The 25,009-nt window shown below is 46.9% G+C and overlaps 1 protein-coding gene across 2 annotated transcripts in view; it reads right to left on the bottom strand.

Moving 5' to 3' along the window:
* Window positions 1-23,977, bottom strand: part of TMEFF2 (transmembrane protein with EGF like and two follistatin like domains 2) — a 130,558-nt gene extending 106,581 nt beyond the window's left edge. For both annotated transcript variants that reach the window (XM_082001467.1, XM_082001468.1), the window contains exons 1-4: window positions 23,751-23,977; window positions 22,261-22,370; window positions 15,872-16,001; window positions 13,020-13,046 (exon numbers count right to left, since the gene is read on the bottom strand). In XM_082001467.1, coding sequence (XP_081857593.1) covers window positions 13,020-13,046; window positions 15,872-16,001; window positions 22,261-22,370; window positions 23,751-23,928 — 445 coding nt within the window. In that variant the 5' untranslated portion in view covers window positions 23,929-23,977. The remainder of the gene's footprint in view (window positions 1-13,019; window positions 13,047-15,871; window positions 16,002-22,260; window positions 22,371-23,750) is intronic.
* Between the last annotated feature and the right edge of the window lie 1,032 nt (window positions 23,978-25,009).

The following is a 25,009-nucleotide window of genomic DNA, read 5'->3' as shown; positions in this document are numbered from 1 at the left end:
ATTTTTCCGGGACCCACAGCACAGGCAAGATGTGAGCTCCCCCTGCTGACACAAGGGAACCCTGCCTGGCCCAGCCACCACTGCCACGGCAGGGGGACAGTCACCACCCCCGGGGCAGGAGGGGAGAGACTCCAGGGTGAAGCCAGAAGGAGCTCCGACAGCAAGGATGGAGCCAAGCTGGGCACGGCGCCGGCACCTGAGGTCTCACGGTTTGACCTCGTAACTGGCTGAGCACCCTCAGCTTCTTTTGGGAAACATAATGAGCAGCGACCAGCTGCGGGCAGCACCTGAGGGAGCTGGGTCAGGAGGGGTTATGATGACAAAGGTGCATGGGCAGGTGTCAGCTTGCCTTTTCACTGCTGTTGTCCGGATGGAAGCTCCTGGCCCAGTTCCTGCACACGGATGGCTCAGCCAGGCCATCTTCGCCACGAGCGCCGTTGTCACCAAGTTGCCTGCTGAGCCTCTCCAGCGCTGCCTGCAAAGGCTTCACAGGGCAAGGCTCCTGCCAGCTTTTAAAGGTCCCCTTCTGCTCCTTCTGTGGCACTCGAGTGAGCGACAGGGCCCTGCCCCTGCAGTCCTGAGCCACTGAGCTCTCAGTTCCAGCACACCTACTCAGGCGCATCATCACCGATCCTGGCACATCAGGTCATAGGACGAGAGATGGGACACCAAGGAGGTGGGCCACGGCCCCACCGAAGCTCCTCACACAAATGGGGTAGGGGAACCTGCCCATACTCCACGACGCACGTGCTTCGGGGCCGAGTGGCCAGCCGAGAGGGGACAGCACCGCCGTGCCATGCAGTAGGGAGCTGGAGGCGGGAGCCAGGTGACAGCACCTTATACTCACTATGGGAAAGCTCACGGTTTGGCAAGTACTCAAATCCTTATGTCTCGGGGATTGCTACACAAGGGCAGAGGAGTGCTCTGCACATTGCTAGCAAAAGCCTTCAGAGAGCCAAGGAAGAAAGACTAACAAAAACTTTTAAAAATATTTGAGAGAAACCTGCGCCAAAATCTCCTTAGATGTGTAGCCATGCTAAGCATGAGAACTAAACTGCTGCTGCTGTAGAGAGGGTGCTGCTTGCTGGTCACGGTCTAAAAGCACTGATGCAGAAATAAGCACAGCTTAATTGCTGAGAAGCTTACATACTAACAGCAGAATTTTTGGTCAGAAACATGTGAAAGCCTGTAGGCTTTGGAGCAGTAAAATAGAACTGGGGCCGTATGGTGGCAGAACAAAGTCTGCTGAAGAGTGTTGTATTTTTCGCCTTTGATAGGGACTTTCCAGAGCTGTCAGCTGAGCCGCAGAATTAGAAACCTGACATTGCAGCAGTCAGTTTTTAGATTTCAAGCTGTTCAAGTTGTCTCCAGGGAGGAATATCTAGCATGCAGGAATCAATAGCGAAACAGGTAAAGATGCCAGTGTACAGGGGTAGCCACCCCAACTCCATGCCCCAGACAGCCAGGCAAACCTACTGGAAAGGAGTTGTGGGAGAAGATGATGGAAAAACTTGCGCCCTCTTTGAATCAGTGCAAGAGAGATGCTATAGACTATTCGCTACAGTTGTGAGACTGCAGCTTGATTATATTCGATTCCATGTTACAGACTGATCTTCTATATGCCCTCAGATCACACTATGCCAGTGCTCCAAGCCACTTGCTGAAGAGATTATAAAAGAGCCTATTTTATTGTAATGTATTCAGAGGTAAAGATACAAGTGACATTGCTTAATTTTAGCCAATCTGAATGGCTAATTAGATGTAAACAGACTGAAAAATTGTACACACAGGACAAGTCATTTTTCAAAAGGCCACTAATTTAACCAAACCTGAGTCCATCAATTTACTTCAACATTTGTCTAAATGAATTACAGCATGGACTTGTCCTGCACTGGCCTTGTGATTTATATAACTGGCTTCCTCCTCTTTTGATGAAAATCTCAGGCACTGTACAAAAGAGTAAGTTATTTGTTTATCAAGGCTCTATTACTACAAAGATGAAGATGCCTCTCTGAAACTAGTGGACGACATGTATGAGCCAAAGCAATTACAGCCTACTCTGATACCTTCTCTCTCACCTCACAAACCCATCACGTTACACTAATACATCAAAGCCAGGGAGGTTCTTTGTAATAATAGATAAAAATTATATTTAATCATGACCAATATGGGTTCCAACTTCAGAGCTCTTTGGGTGTGATCCTCCCCTCTGCTCTCGCCCCCTTACACCAGGAGAAATGGGAAGGAGAAGGATCCTGCACAGACTCCCCAGAGACAGATGGTGATCCTACTCTTCCTCAGGACTCTCTTCAAGCACCAGCTTGGGGTTGACCAGTAAGTACGCTGGGAATCTGAGCGGTACTGCAGGACAGAGGAGCCCAAAGGGGCCTGTCATAACTCAGATGAGATTGGGAGCTGCTGAAGTTACCCAGTGCCAGACAACATAAAGTCTTAGGATGAAATGCAGTGTAGTGTGGCCTATTTTTAAATACAGAGCAATTAGCAGAGCATTATGCATGAGGTTTTCCACTTGCTACTAAAGCCCACATCTCTTCCATTACCTGCATATGTAAATGTACACAGTGAGATGGGAGAGGGCACTTGTGTGGATTTTGAAATGAAAAAACATATTCACATAATCAATCTCTTTCTGGACTGCTTAATGCAGAAATCTTGCTGAACAAAATAGGCTAATCCCAGCCTACTTCATGTGTAAACTAATTTATGGTACCAAGAATTAAGGGTCCACCAAGCATCTGTTGTGACCTCCCATGCGACAGAGGCCCCAGACTTTCAAATTCATCCTAGGTTGAGCAGAGCAATCTAGACAGCCGAGTATCAAATCCTCAAGTGACACAGAGTCTTACGTAACTTTTAATCACTTACTTCTATGTGCTATTGCCTTCATTTACAAAAAGGCATCTAAACTTTACTCTGAGTTTGTCTAGCTTTAATTGCCAGCCTGGCATCTCATTAGACCTTTGTCTGTCAGCATAAAGAGCCCTGCTGCTCATTTGTGTTCCCCACACTGGTACGTGCTGATCATGACCTACGCGCCCCTTTCCTTTCCCTTGACAAAGCTAAGGGCGTCAAAGCTTTCACGGCAAAGCTTGCTTGCCAGCCAGCGCCCTTGGCTGTGCACAGCCTTCTCCCTTGCTTGTCAGTACCTTTGGAGCTGCAGGCACCACCTCTGCTAAAGGTGGTGGTAATTTGACATCCTTACCCCTGCTCAAGAGTCTGCTTCTTAAGCAGGTAAGGCTACCACCCAGGATAATGGTGGCCCTATGTGTTTGCAGAGGACTTTCACAAGCCCACTAACTACCAAGGTTCCAGCTTTCTTTGTAGCATCATTCTTTCCAGAGGGCTTTCCCCACCTTGCTCCTCTGGTTTCCTGTCTTTGTTCTACAGTTGTGGCTTTATGTTTGGCCATATCAGAAGGCCTGCTCTTGCACGAGCGTACCTAGTACATCAGATTGGGTTGTGTCAGCAAACTGTTCGTTTCTCACTTCCCCAGTTATATCTGCTGAGAACTTATCAATGAGGAAAGTATGTGCCCCCCTAGGTCACCGGTATAATAAATAAATAGCATAAGGCTGATCCCTGTGCTGTCCACCTAATAATGATAAATCCACTTATAATTACATTGTGAAAGGCAGTTTTTACTCCACTAATTGTGTACTGCGTTAATTTTGCATGATTCTTGTTCCTTAATCATAGTGTCACGCCCAATACTTCACTGACATCCACGTACACCACATCAATACTGTTGTCTTTATCAAGCAAACTTGTAGCTTCATAAATAACATTTCAATTAGCTGACAAAATCTATTACACCAGCCCATACTGCTCAGCATTAGTTCTCATTTATTTCGTTATTAAGCAGGTCCGGGTCTGCATGTGCTGCTTTACCTCAATCAATGTCAGATTGACAGGCCTATAAATATCTGGACTTTTTTCCCCTGCCCTTTTTAATACCCACTCCTCTATGTTGTCTCAGACCTTTAGAACTTTCCCATGTTCTCAAAGTTATCAAAAAACAACTTTAAAGCCCCTTAACTAGTTCTCTTGTAACTCCTGCCTGCAAGATATTTGGAGCTGCTGAGGGTCCTGCTTCAGTAGGTGCTTCTTTAAGGGGTTTAAATAGGCACCATCATTATCTAACTCCCATGCAGCTAGAACAAATGAGATCAAGAAATCCAAGGCATTAAAAAAAGCATGTGAAATATCATGGAGAAGTTCTGACATCTTCTTCCCCGAATCATGATATTTTCAAAATGCAATTTGGAGTTCTCCCTATTGTTGAGTATTTTGGGCTTTTATTCAAGTATTCTCCTGAGCAACAAGGAGTAAAAACATTTTATGTGTTTGTTTTAAATGAAAAACTAAGCATCTTCTATAACACTATTCCAAAACCTCAGCTGAAAGACTTGTGGCAACGTCTTAAGAACTGGTAGCGCTGTACCATAAAATTTTAACTTGTCTGGATTTGATTATGAATTGTTCTGGATTCTTGGGCTTGCACCACACTCACTAAACTTGTCCTGTATGTGCATTTACATAAGGTAGGTGCCAATCTCCAGTTTAACCGTCTGGGAATCAATCATGCCTTTCCTTGACAATAAATTCCCACTGACTTCAAAGACAGCAGGCAAAATTTCTGGTTTATTTCCCAATCTCTGAAAGAAAAAAAAGCCTCTTGGACAAAAGGAATTGTAAACATCCAATGCAGAATATATTAAATATGCCAGATGCAGCTGAGATCCGAAATGCAAGAGTTAAAGAATAGCGAGTACATGAACCTTGAGAGACTTGGCAGTTTTCGTCTCATTTGTTCTTTTTACGATCTCATGAGAGCATCTAACAAAATCCTATGTCACGCCAAAAACAGTTCAAAGAAAGCGCATAGTGAATCAGCTTCTTCAATCACTAAGCCACAGAATATATAACCAAGAGATGCACAAGGACCTGAAGTAGTTCTGGTCACTCCAGGCTGCCTCAGGTCCCACTTTTGCAAGATGTCCACATTCAAAAGAAAACAGTAAAGTCAATGGCATTTAAGCATGTAATAAAAATTAAGCATGTGCTTGAACATGTGCTCTTACCCCATTAAGTAAGGTGCTCGTAAGCGCAATAGAGCCATTTCAAAGCGTGAGAAGCATTTTTCTTCCCCATGGAAGAACTCCCTGCATAGGAAAGCGAAACAGTGGGCTAGATTCGCCTCTAGTCATCATAGCTAATCTCCAGTGACTCCACATTTATCACAGGGATTATTAATCCAGGTTTACAGAGATGTAGCAGACAAATCTAGTCCACGTCTCTCTCTTGCTGTGTTTACAATAACAGACCAATAAATGAGTATTTGTGATCAGATGCCCCCTTTTAATCTGTTTGCTGGAGTATCATAGGATTTGTTTGCTGGTTTGATACTTATTTATTTGTAGGTTTACAGATTGCACATAATTAAACAGCATATTTTGGATTTTTGTGCTTCGTTTTGATGTGGACATGCAATTTTGACTTTTAAAGCAAAAGCAGAGCACCCTCAGTATTTTTTGATGTAGATGAGCACCTTCCATTCACAGTCTCCTTGCATAGCTCTGTACTACTTAAAAGAAGTGCTAAAAAACCATAAAAGATTGGATAATTTAGGAAAGAGGCTATGGATGGATGTCATTCCTACTTCCCACCTACAAGTCTGGGGATCTTTATGGCATCTTCTGTTAATTTTCTTGGGGTTTGCATGCTTGGCTGAAAATGGGCCACCAATCATTCACTATGGGTGAACTCTTTCCCATGGTATTTCTCAGTGTTGACAGACTGCTTGAGGGGAGCTGTGCATTCACACCAAGAACACAGCAAGGACTTTGGCCCATTAATAACAAAACAAGCACAGGAATAAAACGCATCATTTTTCATGGGATTTTTGCATTCTAACTTCAGAAGCAGCAAGCAAAACATAGGCAGAACCCAGGCAACTAAATCCAAAACCAGTATCTGCCAGATTGGTATTTTATATATAAGCCTGCAGAGCTTCGAAGTCCATAGGAGCTGTAGGGATTTGCTGGAACATCTCAGTCAGGCAGGGTCGATTAGCTCAGCACTTAGCTCAAATGAGAGCCTAAGAGGAATCTAAAAGCTGGTATTCCTGTTATTCCCATACCTTGCTAGGATTTCTAAAACCGCCAATACATCCCATCTAGCCCAAAATGCCCATGGGGCAGGGGGGGGGGCTAAAAATTCAGCACTTGCAAATGCCCAAGCGCTTCTCATCTAGTCAACAAAAACATAGGAACTTCACCCTTTCCTAATTTTTAAAGGCCATGAAGAGATGTTAACGGCCTTTGCCTGACCTAACTCTTTTATAGGTCAGATACGCACCAGCCCTGAACTAGAAGTCATGTAATCATGTTAGGACAGTGAAGAGCCTGAGCTAATAAACCCAGCCTTTCAAAGAGCTTATTGGTTTGGGCTCAGTGCCATGCTGAGGTTAACAAGGTAAAAACCTGTTTAACAAAGGAGATGTATATTTGACCATCCACAGTCGGGTCAATCATTTAGGATTTAAACATTCCCTCCAGAGGTATTTACCCAGGCAGTGCACGTTGCTTATAGTTAATTCTGTACCTTCTGATGCTGCTTTAAATTATATCTCCCAAATGAAATTAGAGTAGAAGAAGCTTTCCTATTGCCTTATTGCAGTTGATAGCACATGGGGTCAGGAGATATTCTAAATTCACATGAGAGAAGCCTGTATCACCCATTACATTTGGGCAAAGAAAGGACAGGATCTGTAGCTCAGAATATGAATTCCATTTCTTTCAGAGGTTAAACGAGAACACTCCCAGTATTTTCCCGTATATTGAGAACATCTGTGTATGTGTGTGTTTATCGGCATTGCATTTTATACACTGCTTCATTCAAACCAATATACACTCCAGGTTTTACAGTGTATTTTGGCTCAAGTGTGATTGCTAGGACAGTGTTTACAGCAATATTCATTGTGTTCTGCATAGCCCTGCCCATCAATCAACCTTGTAGCAAAGCAGAAAAGGAAATGGATGGAAAAGTAGCAGAGCTGCTGAATTCAAGTTAGTCATACAAAACCAACACGGACACAAGTACAAAAGCAATCGGGTCAAAGTAGCCATTTGCCTGTTGATTAAAGAAAAAAAAAAAAAAAGATACAACTGCTGCATTACAGTTTGCCTTAAAAAATAACTTAGGCTTCAAAGTATTAATTTTTTCCTCCCTGTTTTCTCTGGGGTAGTGTTTCAAGATGACTGCTGCTCCATACAGATTTTGTAATATCTATGTGTTTACTCACACATCTCTAAGCCAAGAGGAAAGGCAGAACAGAATTCCCAATCTATCATGAAATCTACATGCTGGAACCTACAAAGAGCTGCAGGACTTCAATCTTTCTGGATAAGACTGAAGGGATAAACCGAAAGAACAAACAAGCCAGCCATCCTCACCCTTAAAATACACAGGCAAAAAGAGAGACAGACAGGCGGCGGGGGGGGAAGATGGCTTGTGAGGTTGTTTATTTCCAGGTGTGTCTCCCAGTGGCAAATTAGAAATAACTTTAAGAACAGTATAATCTCCCATTCTTTCTGGATTACAGATGGGCCTGCTGACACACAGCAGGGTTCCACAGACGCCGCACTGGTTTGGCTCTGAAGTGGCATGTGTTATTCCCAATTCAGCCGCTGAAGTGGGATGCGACTTCCAGCCTTTAGCCCAACTTGGCTATCCAGACTCTGCTTCACAGATTTTCTTCTCTCCCTCACTGTGAAGAAGTGCCTCATGGTATCAGGATGTACCACACCGGAGTCCTAATCTTATAATTAGCGCCTCTAGATGCTACTGTAAAATAAACGGTGATGATGATACGGATGAATTATGACTTGTTTTTTCATTCTGCTTTAGTCTCAATCATAAAGAATTAAGAAAAATCAAACTAGGATAAGATCTGTGTACCCAGGGGCCCCTATTGAAGCCAGTAGGACTTGAATGGAAATTGAATGAGGCTCTGAAGTTAATTCAATGTAGGTGCCTAAGCACTGCCATGCTGGGGATCACAGAAACACCTAGTGTGATAGGCCCCCCCAGTAAACCCATCAGACTATGAATGCAAGCCAATCAACAGAGCTAAGAATACAGATAATGCAGGAAGGGGAAAAGAAGTGTTCAGTGTAAAAAAGAAACCAAGGAGAGATGTTCTTAGCACATTAAGAGCTATAATGAAATACTGCATCTTGAGTTTGTCGCTGTTTGAAGGAAGCTAGGAAACGAGCAAGGATTCATTATGAAGCTGCTCAAGACCAAAACATGAATCATTGCATTCTTAAAAAACCCAGTTGTCTAGAGAACAGCGTAGATGAAAATGAATGGAATCTCTTTAAATTACTCTCTGTATAAACTCTTTCACATTCATTCTTTCTGCCATTGATTAGTATCTTTCTGGGATATGGGTTTTTAAATAATTCCACACCATACTCCCAGCTTCTGCAATCAAAACAAAAACGGCTCTCGATTCTGCATTTTCAGTCTTCATTTACAGGGGAAAACTGTCTTCTGCAGTAAGAAACTTGAACACCTACTGTTCTTACCCATTTACTGGATAACCCCAAAAGTAAATGCTCAGTAATCAAATGAGATTAAAATTCTCCCATCACTTTACAAACAAGGGGACTTTTGTACACTATTGCTGCATAAAGGATTAAATCACCTCTGGAAAGCCCTCATGATCATTAAAGTACTAAGAATCTGGGACCCCTCTGATCCCAGCATCCCTGACAGTAAAGCAGAAAACCCCAAATCCTAAATAATAAATTGAGGAGGCTTCTCTGCAAACCCAGGTAGGAACGCGCAGAAGGGAAACGTGGCAGGCAAAGCACAGCCTCTGGCCATACTGTTCCTGCTCTATCCAGTTTCCTGAGGAAATGAGGCTTGTGTGACCACCCGGTGTGTTTGCGTATGTCTGGCCATTGCACCAACCTCTTTCGAGCAATTTCTGAAGCATCAACCAGTTGGCAGTGTTAGGTTTACAGCTGAACTCAATGCTCTTAAAGGTCTTTTCCAACCTAAATAATTCTATGATTCTACAACTTCACTTGACAAGAGCTCAACTGAGGGAGAAGCAGCACTGAGACCTGAACTGCTATCAGTCATGGGGGAAACCACCTTAGAGCAAGAAACTTGCTATGTTCCAAGAACCAGGAAAACATGATGTCCTCTACTAGTTTGCAATTTGAGTTAATTCCCTATTAGATGCGTACCTTATGAGACCAAAGAAATCCAACCATGAGATACAACTCTGTTGAAAAGCTGGTTCCCTCATCTCACAGCTTGTGGAGTGAGAAAAAAAAAAACACTAAGAGAACCCATGGGAGTAATACGGAGGGGCTCCAGTAAGAAGCAACATCCTTTTCACAGAATCACAGAATCACTAGGTTGGAAAGGACCTTTAAGATCATCAAGTCCAACCATTAATCCAGCACCACCATATCCCCTAAACCATGTCCTGAAGCGCCACATCCACACGTTTTTTAAACACTTCCAGAGATGGCGACTCCACCACCTCCCTGGGCAGCCTGTTCCAATGCCTGACCACCCTCTCAGTGAAGAAATTTTTCCTAATATCCAATCTAAACCTCCCCTCCTGCAACTTGAGGCCACTTCCTCTTGTCCTATCACTAGTTACTTGGGAGAAGAGACCAACACCCTTGTCGCCACAACCCCCTTTCAGGTAGTTGTAGAGAGCGATAAGGTCTCCTCTCAGCCTCCTCTTCTCCAGACTAAACAACCCCAGTTCCCTCAGCCGCTCCTCATAAGACTTGTGCTCCAGACCCCTCACCAGCTTTGTTGCCCTTCTCTGGACACACTCCAGCACCTCAACATCCTTCTTGTAGTGAGGGGCCCAAAACTGAACACAGGATTCAAGGTGCGGCCTCACCAGTGCCGAGTACAGGGGCACAATCACTTCCCTACTCCTGCTGGCCACACTATTCCTGATACAGGCCAGGACGCTGTTGGCCTTCTTGGCCACCTGGGCACACTGCCGGCTCACGTTCAGCCGGCTGTCAACCAGCACCCCCAGGTCCCTTTCTGCCGGGCTGCTCTCCAGCCACTCCTCCCCAAGCCTGTAGCATTGCATGGGGTTGTTGTGACCCAAGTGCAGGACCCGGCACTTGGCCTTATTAAACCTCATACAGTTGGCCTCTGCCCATCGATCCAGCCTGTCCAGATCCCTCTGCAGAGCTCCCCTACCCTCCAGCAGATCAACACTCCCACCCAACTTGGTGTCATCTGCAAACTTACTGAGGGAGCACTCGATTCCCTCATCCAGATCATCAATAAAGATATTGAATAAGACCGGCCAGATATTGAATAAGACCGGCCTACAAGTGCTGAGAAGCAGAGATTCCTGCTGCTAAGGACAGTCCTCAGCAATTCAGACTGAAGGATCAGCCCTTACAGGTGCCTCCAAGTAGAAGTCCATCCACTCTGTTCTTTTAACCAGAGACTCCTAATCCATGCCCAGGAGGCATTGCTCAGCCTGCCTGTGCCCATAGCAGTCCCCCAGGGCTCCCAGCCTGGGTCTCCCCAGATGCAAGGGATCTCCCGAAGACAGACCGCAACAGTCACACAAACCTGAATCTTGCCAGAAGGTCTGTCAGCTCTGAAAACACAACATATCTAGATGCAACACACAGCAAACAGCAATGCCAAAGCACTGTGCTAGCCTGTGTCCTGCTGGCAGTCTGACAGCAACAAGAAACGGGGCAAATCAGCAAGAGAATGGCTGTCCCTAAGAGCTCCCAGCATCCGAGATATCTCAGGTACCTTGCTGCAGACATACCCAGCACCTCTGACACCTACAGTGTCCAGCACAGCCCCATTCTCCTGACTTAGGCAGAGGTATAGCCAGCTGGGAGGGGCCCTATGGCTGTAGTTTTGCAAAAAATAATGCTGCATTAGTTAGCAGTTTGTTAACCGAGATTGCCTGAAGGAATGTAAAAAAGGAAGATTTTCGTAAAAACAGAAAACATACAAGATTGCCTAAGACCTCAGGCTTCTCATAGAAAAACATCCCACTCATGATTGTTGGAGTGGATTTTACAAGACTTACTGTGATGACATCCAAAATTTATTACAGCTTTTACAACAAGACCATGTCTAGTAAAGAGTGATGTAGTGACAACATTTACTTGGCCAGATTTAGCTTCTTAGGGCACATAAATATACTTTTGTACTTTAAGAACAGTCGTAGCTGCCTACTAAATCTTGAAGAATACAAGGCAGCTTTGTAGACCTTTAAACACATGCACCAACTTGGTTCTGTCTCCTTCACAAATCTGCTTCCTTACTATCTGCCCAGTCACTTCCCAAGGTCCTGTTCTGCTTGGTTTTGGCCAACCTTAGCTTTTAAAATGAAACTGTCTGGGAATATGCTTTTAAACTCCTATGCCTTTTGAGTATGGAATTTATTACTTTTAGAAAGTGGACAAGTTTGTTTCCCCACCTCCCCAGTTATAAGACAAACTGTGAATCTTAACTGTCTTCCTGGGTACATACGACGAATTTTGTGCGACTTCATTTGATTTATTGACCATATGTGTGAAAATCCTATCACAAATATAAATTAAATAGCAGATTTCCGTTAAGCACTGAATAAGGAGTTTCTTTTGTGTAGCAGTTTAAAAAGACAATTTAAAAGTACGTTAGAGTAAAATAGGAATAGCTGGACAAAGCTTTTGAAAATGAATAGCAATATTTTAGGTTGTGGGTTTTGGGGAGTCAGATTTGAAGCATGTTAAAGTGTCCTGATTTCGAGAAAGCAGCCTGAGGCCAATATCGGAAAATCAGGTCCCTTGCAGGTGCCTCATGCTCATGTTGTTGACCACTTCGTAGGTAAAAATAATGCTTTACCTACACATTGCACTCTTTATCATACTGGTTACCAAAACTACATGAGGACTAGGTGCTATTTTGTCAAATAACGGGACTGTATTTGAAAAACCTGAATCCAGCCAGGACCAGCCATAAAACTGGGTAAGAGCCCAGACTTGCTGTCTGTGTCTTATGCAGAAAGCTGGCTCAGCTCCTGGTGGCTGCCGCAGCCAGAGGAACCCAGCAGCATCCCAGCCTGATGTTGACCTTGCCCTTCCCCTGCCGTGGGGCTCCTAGAGGTTACTCAGGGTGCTTGGGCAGAAATGAGGGTGACTCTTAAGGACAACCTTCCATAGCCACCCAAACTAGCCCTGGCCCTCCCAGCCCTCAGAGAAGCCTGACCCACCAACCCCACCATGCAAGTAGATCCCAAAAGTCATGTTCCCTGCCCCGAGGCAGGGCACCTCCCAGACCCAACACTTCCAAGAAGGATCAGTCACAAGCCCTAGGACCAGTGTTAAATGAGCAAACCTATAAATGACTGCACCTAAGACATAAAAAAAACCACCAAACAACCCCAACTTAAATGCAAGTTTGCCTACATTCTACAGTATGCCCTGTATGGAGAAAAGGGTTTGGACTATTTCCACATTCGTTTTTGCTGCAGCTGTTCTTTTAAAAACACATTGTTTTTTCCCTGTGACATTTTTTCATGTATTTGAAAGAATGCTCTCCATTACCACAAAATATTTGGCTTGAATACTCCAGTGAGGAGGAGCTACGGGTTTGGCTCATGTTTTAAAAACAAAAGAAATACTACTCTAAACATAAAACAAATGAGTGCAACTGTAACAGTAGATGGAGATAGAGCTCCTAGCACAACCTATGAATAATTCCAAGTCCTATTAGAAGTAATACAGCTTTCTGAATTTCCCTAGAAAACAGCATGTCATTATGAGGTTCCAGCTTGACTAAAATGCAGTGTGTCACTTTTTTCAGAGAAAAAGCTAAACAAAAGACAGTATGTAACAATTAAACTGCAAAGCATATCCACTTAGAATCTGAAATTGTGAAAGACAGTACGTGTACATACAAACATGAAGATATTAAGAGATGGCTCTTACCTCCGTCCCCAGATCCTGAGCCAGCATCTGAGAAAAGAACAGGAAGAAATTTATACTCATGTGCTACAGTATGTCCTGTAAGCACACAAAGCAAGACTGTTCAGTTAACACTGTACCTTGCGTTTGATGTCATCCCTGGGTAAATTCTAGCGATCCAATCTGAACATAGTTCACTCAAGCCATCTTTCTCGTGTCTCAACCCTCTCTCTTTAAAGTGTCTATATCAAACTAAAGTAACGTAAGCCCTGGAGTGCTGCAACATCCTCATAAGACTCTGTCTCATTTTGTTGTACTGAGACTGATAAAGCTTTGTTCCAAACAGTTGCGCAAAGTTATTTCACTTGGCCCCTACTAAACCCTCATCAACAAAGAGAATTTTCTAAACCCATTTGAGGCCAGACCAATTGGAAATTCATGTCATTAACTTTATAAACCAGTGACATCTTATCAGATCATAACTAGGTGGAATAAACCATTGAAACTATTATTACTCAAAGTCTCTGGATAAATGATTAAAACACCATTTTTCTCGAGGTTGTTGCTGAGTTTCAAAAATGAGTGCTTTATTTTGCCTCTGCTTGATGTTTTGTTGGCTGGAATGACGAGAGTCACAAATTTAGAAAGCACAAGATTGCGAAATTGCCAAGCCCAGAGCTTCATTACGAAACTTTCTAAGCCAGGCAAAGCACTGAAACGCACACAACATGTAGGTTTACCAAAAATAATCCATAAGAGGAGTTTCTTTTGCAGGGAAGGGAGGGAGGTTGTCATCCCATCCTCCCCCTTAATGGAGGGGTTATCCATTTATCAGTATCAAGCTTAATAAAAAGAGCTTGGAAAGGCTGCTTTGGGATCCAATTACCCTATGAACTGTTATGTCTAATTTACTAACAGGAAGGCCTGGGTGATCTGAACTGGCTTGGACATGCCACCATTGCTCAAAGTTAAAAAGAAGGAAAACCTTTATTTAAATAAACCTGTCACAAGAATGACTTAAAATGGTGGATTTACACAGCAAAACTGCATGGGACCGATGCAAAAGGAGGCTGGAAAAGAGAACAAAAGATGATGGTGTTTTCCCAGTGACCATTTCCTGCATTTTCCTGATCTGATCTTCTGCCCTGATGCTCTTTCGCAAGTGAGCTACTGAGGAAAGAAGGTGTCTTCATTACAATGCCCTCACGGCTCTGGGAAGCAGTGCTTTTCCAGGTGTGCCAGGTCTCCCCAACACAAAGAAATGAACTCCTGCTGTCACCCGCCTCCTGCAATGAACTACCCTGGCTCTTTGGAGGAAAAGGACCTTGGTGTCTCTCCTCCTGCCCCTGTCCTTCGATGCCCAGACCCTTGCAGGAGGCCAGGACGGCTGCTCGCAGCTGGACCTCCCAACAGCCCGGGGTCTCTGCTGGGGGTCCTGCACACCTGCTCTTTTGCCCCATCCTGTGGGGGAAACCTGAGGTACGTCTGGTCCCTTCTCCCCTCAGCCTCCTCCTCCGGAGAAGGAAAAAGAGACCAAATGATCAGGACTTCAGGAACCACCCCCCCCTTTTTTTTTTCCTTCTCTGTTTCCAAAATCCACAATGTGTTTCAGAGAGAATGCTTCCAACACAGCCACTGCCAGTAGGCAGGCAAGTTTAAGAAAAGATGTAGCAATGAACTAAAGTTATCCCTTTAATCGAAACGTTTGAACCAAAAAAGATCAGTTGCTGTGCAGAGAGAATTTACTAAGTTGAAGAAATCCTACACCACAATAGGCTTTGTCAGCCTGAGATCCATTTAATAACAATTTATAGACAAAAGAATTGCAGCGTATGTTTTTTTCCCCTCTTGAAAATTGTCAGGTAACAGCTTCATAGAAAAACAACATTTCCAGGGAAAGAAGTTTATTTTCTCTCAGGTGTATGAAACACAAAATTACAGCGCTCCAAAAAGTTTGTCTAATGCACTTTTTATTGACTCTTCCATCCTCAGCCAAGAAAAAATTATACTTTAAACTTAAAGAACTCTCTCAAGAACAAAGACTTACTCCTCCTGCTCTTTTCAAGTTAACTTCACTGATCACCTCTAACAGATACTGAGCACAAAAGAAAAACATCAAGAACTACTGCACATACGCAACTCAGTTTTCCTGACTGGTTTTGCCCATTCACGTTTCTAGCTGTTTCGTAAAAGCAGAGATACAGATAGCCCACGATGCTCAGCATTAAGCAAAGATGCCTCAAATGCCAGTCAGTTTTCACATACGCTCTTCAATGAATACTTCCAACAAGTCCAGGAAAAAAAAAACCTGTTGCACAGACTTCATTAAGTGTGTTTTGGGCCACATCTTCAGCTGGTATAAGCTGGCAGGGCTCATTACAACCAGTGGTCTGTTGAATTATACCAGCTGGGAATCTGGACATACATGTATAAGGAAAAACCTAAGAAACTGGATTGCGGGCAATAATGCTCCAGTTCCCTCTCTCCAGATTATGGAGAGGTTTGTGGTAATCCAGATGCCCATTTATCAGACATCTGCTCATTTAATCTGCTTCCAGTTACTTGTAACAGCTCAGAAGTGTACGCAGCACACAGGATGATCAGGAGCACAAAATACGTATTAAAAAAAAAGAAATCAACTTCTGTGTTGCACGCTTCAAAACAGTATGAAGGGTATACTGTATCACAAATTGTGAGTGTGTACTAAGTTATTCCTTAAAAGGGAAGGATGGCAGCAACTTCTCTTGCCCAAAACTGCAAAGAATTAACCCGTAATGAATTCAAAGCAGGGATTCAAACGACTTTTGCCATCCACAGGTTATTTTATTCAGGGGCAGGGCAAGGTCCGCAGGCAGCCTGGAGCGCATTATACATACCAGTCGCACACGATCCTTCGGACACGAGGAGTATTTCGCTCTGCTGCTTGCAGGCGGCCTGTTTCAAGTAGCATTCGTTCTGGTAGGTGTCACCGTTGGAGCCACACACGGGCACGTAGTCATTGTTACACTGATGGAACAGACAGAGAGCAGCGGCATTAGTGGCACAGGCGGGGTGGCACAGCATCCATCTGGGTGCCCCCCATCCCCTTGCAGTATTAAACCCCTGGGAAAACAACAGAGAGGGTGATACTGAGCCTCCTCTTCACATTTACAGCTACCAGGGGAGAGGGAGGGGGGATTTTTAGAGACAAAAGGCAGAGGAGCATAAACCAGACTTGAACAGGTAAAGGAAAAGATAATCTTCTATGGGCAAAGGGTTCAACAAGTGTCCTCAGAGAGGCCCCTCCCTGCGAGGAGGAGGAGGGACGACATTCCCAGAGAATGGAATATGGGCAAGGCAAACGGCTCCTCGCATCTGCGGTAGCAGCTCATGTCTTTCCCTTGGATGGCTACAGACAAACTGTAACGAACATGCTCACTTCTCCCCTCCTCCTGCACATACACACCCTGACTGCTACAGCGCCGTGTGTACACACAGAAGCACCTGCCTGTGTCTGTGCAGCTCTCTATTTAAGTACTTCGCTATCATTAGAACTGATTGGACAGGGGGAAATTATTTCTGAGACCCCCATGATCAAAACCCATCCCTCTTTCTGCAAAGATGTTTCTGTTCCCGGCGAGCTGCAGCCGGGATGCTCCACAAATGTCCACGCTCTCCCCGCGGCAGCCAGCGGGCAGGAGCGGCCGCAGCGAGCTCATCCAGCGCACCGAAAAGCGCGGAAGTTACTCACGCCACGCACCCCTCCTTGGCTCAAACTCCTGCTCAGCTCTGCAAGCTGTCTGCTTTGTTCCCTCTACCGCTGAAAGACAGCTTTGCCCTCTCCCGTTCATTTTAATAGAAATAATTCCATTTTATATTGAAAATTGGGCAACCTACCGGGTGCAGTTATCATAAGATAATCACACTCTGAGGCTTAGAAATACTTGGATGTACCCTGTACATGGTAATTATACCAGGGATATGATTATCTCGTGATTACCATACTCCTGGTATGCCTCATTGTTTAATTATAACAAATGGAATGATCACAATTATTATTTACAAATGCTCACCTCTGCTTAAATCCAAGTAAAAATTAAAAAGAAATCATACTTCCTATTTAGCTGTATTATGCCACAAAGTACCTGAGGTGTGTTCGTCAGGCACAATGTAAAATGCAGAACTGAAATTCCAGGGATATAAACATCAAATATGTTTCAAAGTGAATGACTACAGAAGTGATTAACACAAACAATTGCATAGATTGCATTAATTGCAGACCTCCACACAGAGCAGCTGCCAAGAAATTATTCATAGTTGGTCAGAGTGACATTTTGATTGGGCCAAATCAAATGACATTTTCCTTATGCATTGTATTTTCTCAAATCTTCCCAAGCTGCTGCCCACCCCCAGCACTCTCTTCCCTTGGAACAAGAAAGAAAACCAGCAGCCACAACAGCAGAAATCCTCTCCTTCTGCTCCTAACGAAGGGCTCCTCCATGCAGAAATTTTAAACAGTTGATTAAAAAGTGTTTCTACGCTATTTTCACCATTGTGCTCCAAATCTGAGCAGTGTTTCAAGCGGAAAATGCCAACTTCATCCAGAAGCTCAACAGCAATTGCTGGAGCCTGATCTGGAATACTTCACCAGGACAATGAGAGGTCAGGTTGGATGGGGCTCTGAGCAACCTGGTCTAGTTGCAGATGTCCCTGCTCACTGCAGGGGGGGGTTGGACTAGGTGGCCTTAGAAGGTCCCTTCCAGCCCAAACGATTCTATGATTCTATGAATGAACACAATCATGGGAATTTTCTAAAGCATGAAGGATCACATCATGCTTGCTTTAGACGTGGTATCTGCTTGTCACTCACAGGACTTTTTGCTGGAGCAATCTATGCAGAATTTGGCCCAAAGTATCTCAACAGGCTCTGTTACATGTAGAAACAATGTTGGATCCTGTTCCCAAGAAACACAGTGGCAAACTCTCTGTTGGTTTTGCCCAGAGCAAGAGACGATCTTTTACACTGACTCAGCTGCAAATCTGAAAGGCCAGGCAGCCCTACATTAACAGCGTACAGCATCAAGAGTGAAATCCTGATCCACAGAAACAAGCGACCGAGCTGCTATGAGCTAAGCTGGAACTTATTCCAAAGCTCGGCAATTTTAAAATGCGTTTGAAAGACACCAGGGCTCCAGGAAGGATTAACTCTCATGGCAGTAGCTTCCCCATCTTTCCTGTGGCTCCTGCTACACTCAAGCGTGGCTTTGTCCAGTGGGGATGAAGGGTGCTCCATGATGAGCACAAGTGATGCAGCCTTCTTCTCAAACTGTGCTGGTCCCAGCTGCATTTCTTCATCTGCTGCCCAGTATTCCCACCACTGCCTTCAGTCAACCGGCATTCGGACAGAAAAGGCAGGAACTTAGGAGCTGCTACTGAGCCACAGGGAACAGAAGAAGCAAGAGCTTCCAGATGGATCCTGCCTCGGCTTTGAGCTGGGACAGCTCCGAAGGCCAACAGGAAAACATAGCGGAAGTTACGCAGGAAAGAAAACAAGGCCACCAATGAGAAGGCTGGGACGTTAATCACCAGGTCACTTGTGACCCGCTAGAGCTACACTCTTCTACTTGACCACGCTGAATCCAGTACTCACAGCTCTTCCCTGTCATAACATACTTCTTGTTAGTACTGGAGGATATCAGATGTTGACTGCCTTAGCTTCCTCAGCCTAGTGACCCATTTTTGGTATTGGTCTAGGGCTCAACAGACCAAGCGCTAGATATGAGAATGATTCTCCATCCCTAAAGTAAGGCGTGATCAAGCACTCAGGGACATGCATGCCAAAACTCCCACTAAACCCAGTAGCATAGTGCCATACTGTCCAATTCTTATGCATGCAGGTTTGTAAAATACAGGTTTGTAAAAAAGAGAAGGGAAATGGACATATCCAGTTCAGCCAAACATCAGTCAAAGGCTGCCTTCCTCAGCACTGGCAACTCAAGTGCCCACCATCACAGCCAGAGCCAAACCAGCTTTGCAAATGCTGGGGTCAGTACTGTGCACTGAAAGCATAAGGTTTATTTTCTAAAGAAAATGGTTTAAGTTGTGTGATGGTGACTCCTGGTGACACTGTTAAAAGCTTCACCTCCTCCTACTTTCATGGATTAACTACTCACAAAATGACACCTGCATTTTGAACGAAGTAGCATGAAAATATATTGTGCAAATACAATATAAAGCTGTAAGTTGTCCAGGTGATGTTCTAGCTCCACAAACACCAAAGCATGCGAGGGATTCAACACACACGAAAACAGGACTCTCTCCTCACGTTAAAACCAGTCAATGTCCACAGTCTTGGTGACAGAAAGGCAAAAACATGCAGCATTGACAGAAAGACCCTGGTATATTTTTGGGTATGTTCATGAAATCTGAGAGGGAGAAGAACCCAGGCTGCCAGACCTATGGCTTTGGGCAGACAGGGGTACAGACCCCAGGGAGCCATGCCTCCAACCACATGCCTCCTGGCACAGCTCTTGCACCTTCTGGTGGACCTGTGGAGTTTGCTCTGTGCAGGGAGGGAAGGGGTGGTGGCTTCCCCCATGCTCAGCCCCACTGCCGAAGCCAGCACTGGCCCAGTGTCTTCCCACCCAGCTGGCACCAAGGTCTGGGCCCGCCCCAACTTGGGGACGGGTCTGCATTTACTGGTCAGAATGGGACATACTGTTCTCCGATGCAACGTGTGTCATCGTGAGGAGTTAGTGAATGGGCTATCATTTTGCAGTAGAGTGCGACAAGAGAGCCAGCCAATATGAATCCCTTTCTTAGCACATGCCTGCCTGCTCTCTAGCGATGGAAGCCTAACTCAGGTGTTCCAGAGCAGTCCGATCATGTTTGCCCTTTCAAATAACAATAATTAATTTTATTAACTCCACTTGGACAGACATGATGCGTCTGCGATTCTGGTTTGGAAAAACAAAAAAACCCCAAAAAACCCCACCAGACCAAGATTGCAGCAGCCCTGCTCCCCACTTCTGCCCCCCACAGCCCCTCAAGACACGGGCTGGCCAGCCCAGGACTTTTCAAGAGTACAGAAGCCAAATTGGCTTTCCGTACTTGTCTAGTCTCTCAAGCTGCAGTTAAAGCCCCTGGCAAATTCTGGAGAAAACATAAGAAGTAATTATAGTGATGAGGAGTCTGCTATTGATTTGCTCACTATCACCCCAGAGAGCTGTCACTGAAACGGGGGATGTGAATTCTCATGGAGGACACCCTTACTCGTGACATAAATTACCTGGCTGGCTCTGCCTCACTTGGCCAGCCTCAGATACCACACTAGAAATGAATTTTCTACTCTGATAGCCTATCCTTCTGGCTTGTCACATTGCCCACTTATGTTACACAAGAAGCTAACACCCCCCAGTTCTGCCTGTATCAAAGCGGATGCGTTTGACTACAGAGGCCCCCGGCACCACACCGCCCTTCGCAGCGCCAGCGCAGGATCAGCCACAGGTAATTTGCCCTCCAAGGTCACAGTCAGCCCTGCGGCTCCACGAAGGGCTCAAATCAAGACAAAGAACTCCGAGTGTTTACCGGGCTTGATCCAAAGGCCACTGAACCCAGAGATGACTGCTGATTTCAACCCATTTACTAGTGATCAGGCCCACAATTGCCCAACTCACTCTTTTGATCTCGTTTACATATGAATTATCCAATATCCTTAAATCTGTTTCAACTGTCCCCTACAGAACTGCTCAGCTCAGCATACATACAGTGGTCACCTCTCAAAGGGGAGACAACACAGCCCAGAGAGGTTTCCTTAGCTCCATTTACCATGACTCACCAGGGACCGGCATCCCACCTTGGGAAAACAGAGCTCCCAACGCCTTTTTCCCCGCCGGTAGCAACATCTGTATTTGCTCCTTCTAGGCTGCAAGTCCACTGCTTGATGCCAAATGGTAACACCAAACTGGGACCAAAGACAAGACCCTGTGGCTGCTCTGAGCTCCCAATGCTCGTGGCATAACATCTGCCCTAGCTTACCACCAGGCAATGGGACAAGTCACAGCGTTTCACTACATTACAGATTTTTCTTAGAAAGAGGAAACAGACCGTCTCTTAAATCACAGCACATGCTGAGCCAAGGCAAATGCTCAAAACAGCATTCTCACATTGAAATTCTGATTGCATGCAAACTAGAAATGGAATTACAAAAAAACCCATGGTCAATATGAATTCTCTCCCAAAAGGGGAAACACAAGCACTTCAGCAAGCAACGGTCTTGTTCTTATTACAGAAAATTCCTTCTTTAAATGAAGGAATTTATCACTTCATTTTTTTTTCCTCTAAAGACACATTTGGCTCTAGAAATATAAATTATACTCGTCATGCTTCAAAGCGAATAGTCTATCAAAGCTCAATAATAAATTAATCATTACAGATGTGCACGATCTTGAACTGTGCGCTATTTGGCCTGCTTTACTGTAAACACTCAAATCAGCTTTACATGTTCCACAACTTCACAGATCCGCATTGAAATGCATGAAACCACCGGGCCATAAACGTATACACAACACATGCTGGTACATGCTTAAAACTCCTTTAATTCATTCAGTTTTTATTTGGGTCATTATGTAAAGCACAGCTGTTTTGCAAGTTGGCTAAAACATATTAAATGGAATCCTTCATAATGAAATCGTCCAACTCCGAGAATGCCTGAGGTTTAGATGTAGCTGCAAGAGGGAGAGAAAAGAAATAGAAGGAAAAACCCCTACTACTCGGTAATACTCCCCCTAAAACTAGACAAAACCTGAAGGAAGTTCCTGATTTTGGAACAGAGGGATTGCTCTTTAATCTGATGAGCTGAGCAGACAGGCAGAAGCATTGTCACTATGTAGCCCTTCCTGAAAATATTGCATAAGCACATTATAGATCCATTTCTTTAACTAGATCAGAACTCTGAATACAATAAGCCATGCTCTGTATCAGAAATGAATTTAGAAAGGACTCTAAATCCTTGTTAAAAGAGCAGAGATGCAAAATCAGAAATGCACAACCTGAAACTGCAGACCCGAAGGGATATTTAAAGCCACAGCATCTGCATTTTCCCAGAGAAACTTATGTCTTCTTGACACCAGTTGGCTCTCCTGCCAGCTTTTATACGTGCTGCCAGGTTTTCCCTCTAACTTCTCTGCACGTAAAGAAATAAATTGCCAAGTGATAGGTTATAAAGGGAGACCCTTGATTTGTATTCTCATTAGTGAATTAGAGAATGAAATCTCAATCTTCTTACCTTGAACTGACAGACACAAGTCACACTGTCTCCAATCCTTAAACACTCCCCATCAAATTTACAGGTATTGGTGTCGCAGAGAAAGAGATCATTTTCTCTGTCATCATAACCTCAAATGTAAAAAGAAAAAAAAAAAAAGATGTCAGCTTTGGTCTAGCAAGAACAACAATACGGGATGATTGCATTTTAATACACACAGCACAATAACCTTGTTGATGAAACGATATTGTCCAGATTTTCTTTTGTCCTTCCCTGTCCTCAGTTTTCCACTTTTTCTCTTGTTCCTTCCTTGGTCCTTCTATTACTCCTTATTCCCCACAACCTCACACACTTTTTTTTTATTTCACAGACTCTATTTCCTCAAAAGTGCCCGGTAATTACGCTATTTCATGACTCTGGGTTGGAAACGTCATCAACTTATTCCCATCCGATTGCAAATCTGTTGGACAAAAGTCCGAATTGGAATTTCTCCAGCCCATGATGCAATAAAGCCTCCAATAATAAAGACAAACAGGCTGTGTGTTTTCCGTGATGGTCTGCCTGATCCCAATGAAGATTGATCACCGCTAAGTTAACAGGAGAAGTGCCAGGCTCCCCAGGAGCCGCTGAGTGAACCTAGCTCTTCGCCTTCATTTTCTCCAGGAAAACTCAACAGATCTCACTGAAGATTCAGTTCACGAATACAAGCACGAATTTCAGATTTCGCTAGCTGACTTCCCACTCCAACAGCATGCAGCAAGGTATCAAACAAAACAGCTGTATCAGACTCCAAACCCATTAAGATCTAAATCCACTGATTTTTTTTAAAAACGTCCTAGCGCTCTTAGCCATACCATTGCATGTTCAAAACGAAGAGCTCACAGTGGAAACTCCCCCCGACCTAACACACTATGTGCGACAACGCGTTACCCCAGATAACGCTCTGTCCCTCGGAAGGGTGTCGCAGTCCGATTCCAGAATTACTTTGGGGATGGGAGAAGGGCCGGCTGCTGACCCGCAGCGCCAGCTCACCACAAGGGTGAGCCCGGCTTGCGGGAAGAAGCGCCGGATTCCCGGTGTCCGCACCCCGATTTGCTCAGTGCGCACGAAGGCGGCCGCCGCGGGATGCGCACACACGGCCCGTCTCCCGCCTCCTCGCTCCCGCAGCCACACGCCGAGCTGCCCCAGTTAAGCGCGGAGCTGCACCCCAGCGGGGATGGGGAGCCCTGACGCGGGGAGACGTCCGCAGCCGCGGCGCTGCGCACCGGCGGAGGGCGCGGCCGCCGCGCCCGGCCCCGCGGAGCAGGGCGCAAACGGGGCGCCCGGAGGCTGCGGCCGCGCCCGGAACGGCGGCGAGCGCCGGCGGCCGGGAGTTGTTGCCTTCTCTATGGCAGTATATTCGGCGGGACGCGGCATCGCCCTCTGAAGTTGCCGCCCGCGGGCTCGCCCGCGCAACTTTGAGCGCCCGGCGGGGCACGGCGCGGTTGGGCGCGGGGTGCTCCGGTGCTTACCGGAGCAGTTCCAGCCGGTGGGCGTCTGGCAGTCGCTTAAGGAGGTAGGGAAGGCCGCCAGCTTCTCGGGGCGGGCGAGGACGAGCAGCACGGCGGGCAGCAGCAACCAGCAGCAGCAGTCGCAGAGCGTCCAGCCGCCGCCGCACTGCCGGGGCGGGGAGGGCTCCCAGGGCACCATGACTTCCTAACTCAACTCTCCGGCGGCGGCGAGCCCCCCGGGCGGCGCGGCGGGCGGCAGGGACGGGCGGCGGGGCCGCTGGGCATCCCGGGGCCCCGGCCGGCGGCGGCAGCGGGTCAGCGAGCGGCGGTCGAGCGCGGGCGCGACGCTGGGGCGAGCGGCGGAGCCCGACCAGGGGTGCGGGCGGCGGCGGGGCGGGGAGCGGCTGCCATAGGGGCCGGGCGGCGGGGAGCGGGGGGAGGGCGCGGAGGGGCCGCCGCCGCGCAACCGCCGCCGCCGCCGCCTGCCCCGCTCTGCCGCCCGCATCCCTCTGCGCGGGGGAAGCAGCAGGTCCCGGCCCGCCGCGTCACGTGCCGCCGCCGCGCCGCCCCCATTGGCCGGGCGGGATGCGGGGCCCGGCGGGCGGGGCTGCTGCGCCCCGCGGCAGCGCCCGGGGCCGGGCGGGGCGGGCAAGGGGCGCGTGGCGGCTCCCGCGCCCGGGGCGACCCCCGCGCAGCCGCCTGCGGGCACCCCCGGCGGGGCGGGGGCCACGCGTGTGCGCGCATCGCCGCCTGGCCGGCGCGGAGCCGCAGGTGGCGGGCCCACCTGGGTGCGCAGGCATGCACGTACGTGGCACCCCCCCACCGCGCGCGCACGCCCCGGCGCTGCTGAAGTTGCTGGCCGCGCACCCCTGTTGCCGGTATTTAATCACGCGTGAATGCGACGTTAGGAACACAGAACACCGTCACGGCTGCGCGGACTGCAGCGGGCACGCGGCCGCCGGGGCGGCGAGGGGAAGAGCCGGGCGCGGGAGAGGGAGCGGAAGGGAGGTTCTGCCCAGCCCAGACCCGGCGGGCCGCGACCCCATCCCCGCGACGGGGCCGGAGGCGGAACGCACCACCCCGGCGGCGCGGAGGGCTGCTCGGAGCCCGCGGGGCGAGGAAGCCCCGCAGCAGCCTCCCGCCGCGGACCCGCCTCTCCTCCTCGGCTTTAGCTTTGGGAGGCGGCGGCCGGGACGGCCGGTGGCGGCTCCCCCACCCTCCCCGGTCGGTGCTTTCCGGCCAAGGCCCGGGACCGCTGGGCCCAGCCCCGCTGCAGGGGT

This window comes from Phaethon aethereus (genome assembly GCF_964289735.1).
Source record: "Phaethon aethereus genome assembly, chromosome: 6".
Lineage (NCBI taxonomy): Eukaryota > Metazoa > Chordata > Aves > Phaethontiformes > Phaethontidae > Phaethon > Phaethon aethereus.
This window is presented reverse-complemented; position numbering and strand designations above follow the sequence as displayed.